Source organism: Asparagus officinalis, chromosome 3, assembly GCF_001876935.1.
Source record: "Asparagus officinalis chromosome 3, Aspof.V1, whole genome shotgun sequence".
NCBI classification, from domain to species: Eukaryota; Viridiplantae; Streptophyta; class Magnoliopsida; order Asparagales; family Asparagaceae; genus Asparagus; species Asparagus officinalis.
Genome location: NC_033796.1, coordinates 31,140,975 through 31,151,225, shown reverse-complemented (window position 1 = coordinate 31,151,225; position 10,251 = coordinate 31,140,975). Strand labels below are relative to the sequence as shown.

Below are 10,251 nucleotides of genomic sequence, written 5' to 3'. Positions count from 1 at the left end.
CACCCCCACCCCCAATCCCCAAGAACAAAAAAAACCCCTCACAGCAAACAAGTCTCAATATGAAACAAATACTAATCTGGTTTAACAATGTAATGGCACAGATTCCTCGATGCACGGACTGGCTCAAACAAGCATGTTTCATGATTCAAAATTTTAGTTTTCGCACCAGACAATATTTTGGCTTGATATTTCTATAGAATCCAACAATACCGATTAAAATGAAGTACGATTGATCTACCACTATTGTTCATAGCGCCCAAAGAGAATCGATGAGTTGTGGCCACCAAAGCCAAAGGAGTTTGATAGTGCCACTTTTACATCTATCTTTTCCATCTTAGAACCAACAAGAACATTTGCATCCTGAATCCAAAGATAAATATTAGTGAATCCCCAGCAGAAAGTTTGCATCTGTTTAAGATTTTACAACAATAAGATCGCATTTGGTCTTTAACGTGTGATTTGCATTTCATTTTCCAAGATGTGGCTTTCTATTACTAAAGAAATTTAGAGATTAGGATATAATGGTAATTAAGAAATTTCCTTTGATGAAGAAAGATGTAATCCTTTGACGATCATGGAAACTATGAGTGCACACAGAAGTAAATAAAAATTTTTCCTATCTTAGGATGCATATACATTACCATGTAGATGGATCAATAAAATAACACTTTATTATAATTACTGTTCAATGCCTCAAAAAGGAAGCTGGATCTAATTAGAATTTAGTTCTCAGTTTTATAAATATATAAGAAAGTAGAGATAAAATCATAAAATATAGACAGAGAACATACGACACTTGTGTCTGGATTTTCCAGATTGATATTTGGATGTACCCAGCCAGTTCGAATTGCCTGCACAAAATTTGAAGAAAATTACAAAATAGGTTATTAACTTATTAAGAAGGGAAAATAGTCTGGTACTCAAAACAGTGGTATGAGGAGTTTCATGCATTTTTTATGAGAAATAATCAAGAGACATAATCATTTGATTGGTCAAGAAGTTTGAATTTCTAACCACTTGACTAAGGCTTCAACCAACTGTAAGAATGTGAGACTGGCAGCAACAAAAATGGCAGAAACTAATCTTTAGCAAACACTATGATGGCTACGGTAACAGCAATTTGAGATAATTTCCATCACTTTATATACCAAAGGCCCCACAATATTGTATACCAGAATATACTCAAGTCAAAAGATGAAGGTCTAATAAGTTCCTTATATCTAAAAGTTTCATTCCTTATTCCAGATAGATCCCTGTTGGAGGATAAAAGTGAAGTTGGCAGAACCAATTTAGAAAACAAAGAATAATGTCATTATTATAAGCTCTTCAGGTTATGTGATAACATTTTAGTCTAGCAATATTGGAGTGACTGAAACAAGAGATCCGCAACTTTGGTGTCCACAACTTCACGATGAACCTGACCACAGTAGCTGAAGGGAAAATATACAGGGAAACTTCAGAGTAGAACATATCGGCTAGGTGGACCGAGTACCTCTAGGATCCAGTAAAGAAGCAAAATCATAACAGCGCAAACTAGGAAAAGCTCAGTAAGATATAAACCCTGAGGATGGCACAGGGGTTGCACCAGATGACAAGTTACCATCCTCTTAATTGGAAACATCCCATACCATATCCCAATTAATTTGTTGAGCCAGCTTATAGAGCCATCCCACATAGCGGAAAAGCTTATCGCAAAATAAACAAGACGACAATAAAAATTTCTCTCAAGTATAAACCTAAGATGATGGAGACTTTACATCCTCGTCATAACAACACCCATATGCCAAATCCACCTTTACGTTTTATAACAAAATGATGGTCCATATAGATCCTGTCTAGTTCATGTTACATGAAAAAGTGCCCTTTGCAGATCAGATACAATCACTACATGAACTCTAGCTTTCTAGGTCAATCCATGGTATCAATTGATTGATATAGACACGACTAGTGGTATTTAATACATATCATTGTTATTACACCTATGTTTAATGTTTAAACTTCTCATGAGCTCAGGCTTCATGTTTCTTAATGTAAAGTGACTTCTTGCAAACCTCAGGAGACAGGCATGTTAATAATATATACTATAGAAAATAGGTAAACAGAAGAAGGTTTGAGAATTGCAATACCAGAAGTAGGATAAAACTAGTTAATGGTCATCATGTTCATGAGCAGTTCTAATGTTTTGCTATGGGTACAGTAAAATAGATTTTGAGGCAAGTAAATTATTAGTTAATTATGCATATGAAAATGCACCTGACCTAATAAAATCAATACAAAGTAGCATGGATGTTCTCAAATGTTGTCAAGTTCCACGCGGATAAATGTTTTAAAACAACTATCCCCTTGAAGTGAAAGCATGCTCTCTCTGTTGCAAACTAGAAATTAAGACTGTTTTATGTATGAATTATGATCAAACTCACCCCTAATTCTAATTTGCAATCCAGTAAACCCTAGGTAACAGCGAAGTTAAAGGGGAACATAACTTATTTCAAGCCAATTATATATCCTAAATATAATCATATAACAGTTTCGTCTTTAGATGTGAATTCTTTTAACATCATTCAATACTTTATGCAGAACAACGAGGTTGCATGGGTACGAATATGGGTAGTACGGGACGTGGCAAATTTGTAAAGATAGGGTATGGGGACACGGGTATATTTGTATATGTTATGTATATTTACTATGTATTAAAATTAACAATTTATATACAACCAATATTGTTTTTTATTTACATAAAATCAATATATAAGAAATAGGTGTGAAGTGTAGAGTGTATGTCCAAGAAGCATACAAGTGTTTTAAATTAGAACATGTATTATATAATTGAGTATATGCTTAAACAGACGTATGCATATATCCAAGGTGTCCAAGAATTTTTTCATACAGGTCCTGGTACATGTGGGGTATGGGCACAGCTTCCAAATAGAAGTACCCAGGAAAGATGGCAGGACAATAATGAGATGGGTTTCTTATACATGATGAAAACAAGAATTCATCATGATATTTCTTAAGCTCTGCTAACTTAATTTCTCTTCTCTCTTTTGACACTGGAAACTGATCCTTTGTTGCATGCATAAAGTACAAGACACACCATAATCATGAGCCACCCAACTTGTCCCATACCTCCCTATTCTCTCCCTATTTTTTATGATTACAGTAATAGCAATCACTTTCTTACCTTCCCCCTCCATTTCCTTCCTTTTCTCATCCTTATTTTCTCTCTTTTCTAATAATTCCTCTCAATCCAACAACTATTGTAGCATGTTTTAGGCATAATTTTGCTTTGTTTTCCTCTCTATTAAAATTTATTCATCTGCTCTCCTACCCGTGCAACTCTTGTTCCGCTTTTCCCTGTCCTTGTAAGTTTAATGGCAAAGATGCACAGGTGAGCCTCCACTTTTATTCAGCCTCTGTTTTTCCAATTATACATAAATAAAACTTTCTTCCATCTCTCGACGTGTATCACATAATCTGGTTGAATAACTGTTCTGATCGATTTGCCATTGATCCGCACCTTGGCCAAACCCTCAGAGATGGACAGTTTCTGATGCTGATTATTCTTTTCTCCTTTTAGGCTTTATATAGTTCATTCACAAAATTTATTAGTTCATCCTGGCACACGGTCGAATGTCTTTATACAGTGACTAAGCAACTGCAATCAATGCCCATATAATATTATATAATACATCAAACGAGCCATAACATAGAATTTGATGCTGATTTGTGTCTTTTTTGTACATTTTAAATAAACAATTTGATTTTGGATCCTTCTAGTATTTCAGGGCCTTCTTAACTATATAATCACACTAGAAGTAATTCTATATTTCTATTCTATGGTAGCAACTTAATCCAAGTATAGTTAAAGATAGTTATGTACTAAGTACATCCAAGCCTAGTTTATCAAAATTACTGGTGTACTTTGAATAATAAGCCTACTTTATCAAAATTACAGGCGTACTTTGTAAATTATTCAGTATTCTAATTGCATACGACAATCTCCTGGCTGTTTATAGGTTATAAATTTGTCACTTATTACATTCAGGATAATGAGGCAGAGCCAATTAGATGGGTACACAGACATGGACCAATAACAATAAGTGCACTAGTTGGAAGCTATAGGACAATAGCTAATGGATCAACAAAACAAAGTACACCCAGGAATTAAATAGAGGCAATTGCACCAGCTATGATGGATTTTCATTTATCAGAGAGATACCCGTTGAACAGAAGAAAGAAAACCCCGCAGCTAGACCCAAATGTTTGAAATGAAGTTGTGGCCATTACCGCTGATCTTCCAATATAATCAGATCAAAGCTGTTAAGGGTTTCCCCCAGAAAATAAAAGCTACGATTGGGTACCTGAATTGCAGCAATAGCTTCCACTGCTCCAGATGCTCCTAAAAGATGACCAATCATGGACTTTGTAGAATTCACCCTCAGCTGCAAATTTGTGAGTTTATGAGGTTACAACCAGACAAAGATATATAAAACAAGCACACAGAGATGATCTGAAAAACATGTCAAAGCTCAGTTATACATCTGGACTTTGATTACAGTTTGATGCTCAGAGATCATACCTTGGGATTTTGACCGAAACAACTAATGAGAGCTTGGTACTCTTTCACATCACCAGATAGCGTTGAAGTTGCATGAGCATTTACATAGTTGACATCCTCTCTAGCAACTCCAGATTCCATTAATGCCTTCTCTATGCAAAGAGCAACACCCATCCCTAATTGAAAAGAGAATAGCCAGAGAACTAGTAAGAATATTAGACCAGACAGCACTTATTCAATATTCAATGTAAAAGAGAGATTATTTTTTACCCTCAGGGTGTGGCTCTGTCATATGGTAAGCATCGCAGGTGAAACTTCCTCCCAAAAACTCAGCATATATATTTGCTCCTCTTTTCTGTAGAAAGGAAGAAAAACAATCATGAAAAGGAGAATATTTTAACAAAACATGATTAGATAAAGGCTTCACATCACATCAAGTTAGTGGTAGCTGACTGTAATAAAACCTTAGCATGCTCAAGTTCTTCCAACAAAAGTACACCTGAACCTTCTCCCATAACAAATCCATCACGTTCCTGTCACATGACAGATAACCTAGATATTAACATAAATGCGCCAATTAATCGTAATCTTGATAATAAGTGATTGCACGTCTACACAATAATAAGCACAAACACAAAAAAAGTATCTCCTTTTTAACTCTGTCATCATTCATCTATCTATTCATACACTATCCCATGGCCGTGAAGCTTTGGTTGGATCATTGTTTCTTTGTGAAAGTGCCCGACATGCCACAAAACCTCCCAACCCTGCACACGTCAAGTATACAATTAGTCCTGGACAACGACGAAGACGACGATGTGTATGATGATTTATGATCATAATAATAATAATAGTAATAGTAACAAAGACCCTGAAGGTAAAACAATGAGGAAGAATAGCATTCATTAGCAGAAAGAACAGATACCAATAGGTATTATTGCTGCATCAGAGCCACCACAAAGCATTATATCCTGCAAGATTAGCACACTGATACCAATAGGTATTATTGCTGCATCAGAGCCACCACAAAGCATTATATCCTGCAAGATTAGCACACTTATGTACATAGAAATAATGAGCTGCATCAGAGCCACCACAAAGCATTATATCCTGCAAGATTAGCACACTTATGTACATAGAAATAATGAGTATATTTTCTTCTAACTACAGATAAGAGGGAGAACATGATAACTTACAGCTTCACCTCTTATGATATGGTTAGCTGCATTCAGGATACAGAAGTTGCTTGTGGCACAAGCAGTTGAAATTGAATAGTTCGGGCCCATCCAGCCCTATAGTTCCAAGAGAAGAGAAGAAGGAACTTAGACGAAATTAACAATAAATTCTCAAAAATATTGAAGCATCTGTATGCAAAGGTAGGTTTCTAAAAATTAACAGTAAATTCTCAAAAAATATTGAAGGATCAGTATGCAAAGGTAGGTTTCTTCAGATTCTGCTTTGGCTCACCAGATCCATTGCTAGCATAGCCGAACCCATATTTGTAGTTGCAAATGGAACACAAAAGGGGTTCATCTTCTTGTATGAGACCCTCAAAGCTTCGATTGCATCATTGAAGACCTATAAAAAATAGCATCCATCTTTATGAGTACCACGACCATAACATACAGAAAGGCATAAAATAAAGATTAAAGTGTAACAGCTCAATCCATCAACATAATATGAGACCAAGAGCTGATAAAAGGGGGGAAAACAACTTTCCTTCAGATCAAAAAATATTTTTCAAATTCTACCTTCATGCCACCCATTGCAGACCCGATAAGAACACCACACTTCGTCTTGTCTAGCTCATTCAAAACTTCTTCAGTAATTCCACCATTCGCTAGAGCTTTTTTACCCGCAGTAAGCATGTAAAGCATAAATTTGTCCATCCTCTTAGATAGTTTTGGTGCCACCCATCCATCTGTTGAAAACGATTTAATCTCTCCTGCAATTCTCTATGGACAAAAAGTTCAAATATCAGGGATCAAAAAGGGGTATCACTCTTTACCATGCTTGCTTACAACATATTAGTAAGTAGTAACAGTATGACTATTACAAAGTACTAATACCTGGACTCTAACATGATGCTGTTGACATGGTCAAATGTTTCTATAAATTAATCTCACTTGAAACTAATTGATTATGTAAAACATAAGAAATGTCTACAGAGAAAGTATTTTAAAATGAGGTTATAAACATGAATTATGCAAAGAAGAGGATATACCGTTGGATAGCCGGCACAGTCGAAATTTTCTATTTCACTGATTCCACTTATACCGTTGAGGAGATTATTATAGAAAACATCAGGCTCGTGGCCTAATGGAGTCACGACGCCCATCCCTGTCACCACAACCCTTCTTTGTTTCGTATTAGTTCTTCTCTTCTCTTCCACTTGCTTCGCAGGCTTCACAGCTATTGCTGTCACTTTCCCTGAAGTCCAAATTTCCCAGCAGAAAAAATAAATAAATAACTGCATATTAAGTAGAAGGTAAAGTATCCAATAGCTAAAAATTTATATGTTATTCACCGTATATGAATGATTTATATGTGATCATTTAAGTTTTGAATTTGCATCGCTAGTAATTATGCTTGGGGTTCAGGCTCTAATACTGAGATGATCAAGGCAACAAAACATTGATCCTTGACACATTTTTCTCTTCAAACCCCAAGTTCTGAAACAAAAAACTAATAGTAACAAATAAAAATGAACAAGCCGAATCATCAGTAACGACATTGTTTTATATAGACTTTCAGCTGGGTTGATTAACTGCAAAGCAACCAAATCCCATCATCCAAATCTAATCCGTACGAATACTGGTCCCTCATTTAAACCCCAAATCACTCCATTTCCCATCATTTTCCTTACAAATATCAAACAGTACGACAGTCAATAAATTCAAACAATTTACCAGAAAAAAGATTGAATTTTTTTACCACAGTTAGAAGCCCTTTTCTGCTTTCGATCAGTAACAACCCTCATTGATCTATAGAACTCTTCACAGGGCTCAAATCTGCTCATCAAACTACTGATCCCCGATCCATACAAAGCCGAGACGATCCCCTTCGACGACCTCCGATCGCTGGATCTCCTGTTCTTGAACCGTATCGACGGTGACCTCAACGGCCGGTCGCCGCGTCGCACGTGGAAGACATACACGCGGCCACGAGCCACGTGCAGAGAGGAGAGGCCATTGAAGACGGCCCCATCGATTGAGGAGGAAGGATAGGATTTTGAGAGGTGGGTTTTGGTGGGTATTGAGAAGAGATGAGAACCCACGGAGAGATTTGAGAGATTTTGGGAGATGAGGGTTTAAGAGTGCAGAGAGTTTCAGTGGGAAAAAGACGAGCTCTAATGAATCTGAGAGAGAGTGACAACTGACACAGCCAAGTGCTCGCAAACGAGAAGAGGCCGAGAGGAGAGAGAGAGAGAGAGAGAGAGAGAGAGGGTTATAGAAAATACAAACGAGAGGGAGAGAGAGAGAGTCGCGACCAAAGAAAAGAATGTCGACTAGAGGAAGAAAAAAAAAAAAAATGAGGAAGGTGGCTGAGAAAAGAAAAGGAGGGGCCATTTCGATAACCCAGAAAGCCCCTGGTTGTTGGGGAGATTTGCACATATTGGTGAACTTTACACTGTGTTCGGCAGTTTAGTAGGCAAGGAAAAGGAAAGATAAAATAGGGAAAAGAAAGATAGAGAAAAAGAGAGAAAATATAATATCTTTTTTAAAAGTTTTATAAATGAATAAAGATAACTTCTTTTATCATAATTGAGAGTTCTAAAGAAGAGAAGGTAAGGAAAAAGAATATGATTTCATAATTAAATATTAGTCGATGATCCATAATAATGAAGGGTCAAATACTAAAATATTTGAACTCAATTCTCTTCTCATACTCTACACCCTGATTTAGGGAGGAAATGATAACAAATTTAGAAACTTTTCCTTCCCCTACCTTGCATTGCCTCCATAAAAAATGCTACCAAATAGAGTTAAAAGTATTCATTTCTCTTCCCCTACCATTTGCTGCCCTCCAACCAACATACTCTTAAATCTTAGAAAATCTCTTCCTAAATTTTAGAGTCTCACAAAATCGTATGAACTTTCCGAGAAATTCCACAAATTTAATTGACATTTAAAAAAATTTATCTTCATCTTTCCGTAAATTGTAAGCTTCTGATTTCCGTTTTCTACTTTGTTCTCTTTTTTACGTAAAAACATGTGAGTTATGGCAGAATGTATTTCAAAGTTCAGGTGAAACTTTTCAAAAGTTTGGAGGGGTTTTGTGAGAACCTCTAAAATTCAAGAGACATTTCTCTAGTTTTTGAAGTAGATCTTTTACTGCAAATCACCTCAAAGTTTAGGAATCTTGCGAAATTTTTCTAAGCTTTCATTTATTTCGATCTGTCATAGAAAAATAAAGGCTTTGTCCAGAAAAATTGAACTGTGGTTCCATAGTATTTAATAAGAACCGCACGCGCACCAGAGAGCAGCAAGTGAGAGTGTAAGCTTTCTATAATTTATTTATGGGTTTTAATGTATTAGTCCCCCACATCTTTCATTTTGTGAATTTCGCCCTCAAACTGTTGAAATAGCTATTAGGTTCTCTATTCTTTCTTATCTCTCAAATCGTTGAGAATGCTACTGAGTACTTCAATTCTTATAAATTTTGACAAACCAATCTCTCTAATTGATACAATCACTTTCGATTGGAGGGACTAGTTCAGAATAACTTAAAGCCGTGGATAGCAATTTTAATAATTTGAGAGACTATTTTCAAATAACTTAAGAATTAGAGGGATCTAATATCAATTTTTATGATTTTAGAGACTTACTTCCAAAATATGAAAAGAGTTATGGGACTAATACCAAAATCCCTTTATTTAGTTCCTTATTACCCTTGGATTTTGGTTAGGCGAGCTGAACTTAGACACTGCCCGAGGACTGGGGAGGAGCATAATAAAAACCATGAAATCATGAATCACGTACAAATTTTCGACGTATTCAAATCCTTCTAAATAAAAGCGGACGCTGCGGACCCAGCTTGATGAAAGTTTTCTCTCCTAATATATTTGATGGACAAATTTTCAAAACCAACCCATTTAGGAATTTATTGTCAAAAAACGACCCCATTCAAACAAATTTGCAAAAAACGTAAAAAAAAATTCGAAACTTCACGGGAGTTGAACTCCCGTGAAGTTTACCAGCTTTTAATTAAGCTGCTAAACTTCACGGGAGTTCAACTTCCGTGAAGTTTCACAATTCAAAAAATTTATTTTTGAACTAAGAAACTTCACGGGAGTTAAACTCCCGTGAAGTTTAGTAGATTAATTAAAAGCTGCTAAACTTCACGGGAGTTCAACTCCCGTGAAGTTTCGAATTTTTTTTCAAAAACCGACATGGTTTCAGCGCTGACGCTGAAACTAGGTCGGTTTTTACAAATATCCTAAAAACGGGTCTTTTTTTGCAAATAAAAACTCAAATAGGTTGGTTTTAAAAATTTGTCCTATATTTGATTGGTGGGCATGGTAACTACTGGATCCGGATCCTCTCCTAATAAAAACTTTCCTAATATTTCCTAATGAGTTAATCTTAGCCGTCCGTTTTACATCTACGGCCAAGATTCCTCCCTTCACCGATTTTTCTCTCTTCTTCTCCCATTCACTCACAGATCTCTCTCTTCCTCCCTTCAACTCCCTC

At 36.1% G+C, this 10,251-nt stretch overlaps 1 protein-coding gene across 2 annotated transcripts; it reads right to left on the bottom strand.

Annotated features, from left to right (window-relative positions):
• Positions 44-8,087, bottom strand: LOC109833645 (3-oxoacyl-[acyl-carrier-protein] synthase II, chloroplastic-like). 2 transcript variants are annotated; one of them, XM_020401387.1, is made up of 13 exons: positions 7,493-8,087; positions 6,783-6,988; positions 6,310-6,513; positions 6,026-6,136; positions 5,755-5,850; positions 5,553-5,598; positions 5,246-5,325; positions 5,023-5,091; positions 4,829-4,913; positions 4,580-4,734; positions 4,362-4,442; positions 792-851; positions 44-360 (listed from the first exon to the last, which is right to left on the bottom strand). In XM_020401387.1, the coding sequence occupies exons 1-13, from the start codon at positions 7,575-7,577 to the stop codon at positions 241-243; spliced, it is 1,398 nt and encodes a 465-aa protein (XP_020256976.1). In that variant the 5' UTR covers positions 7,578-8,087; the 3' UTR covers positions 44-240. The 2 variants fall into 2 exon arrangements, with proteins under 2 accessions (XP_020256976.1, XP_020256977.1); XM_020401388.1 differs by lacking the exon at positions 5,553-5,598 and adding an exon at positions 5,484-5,529.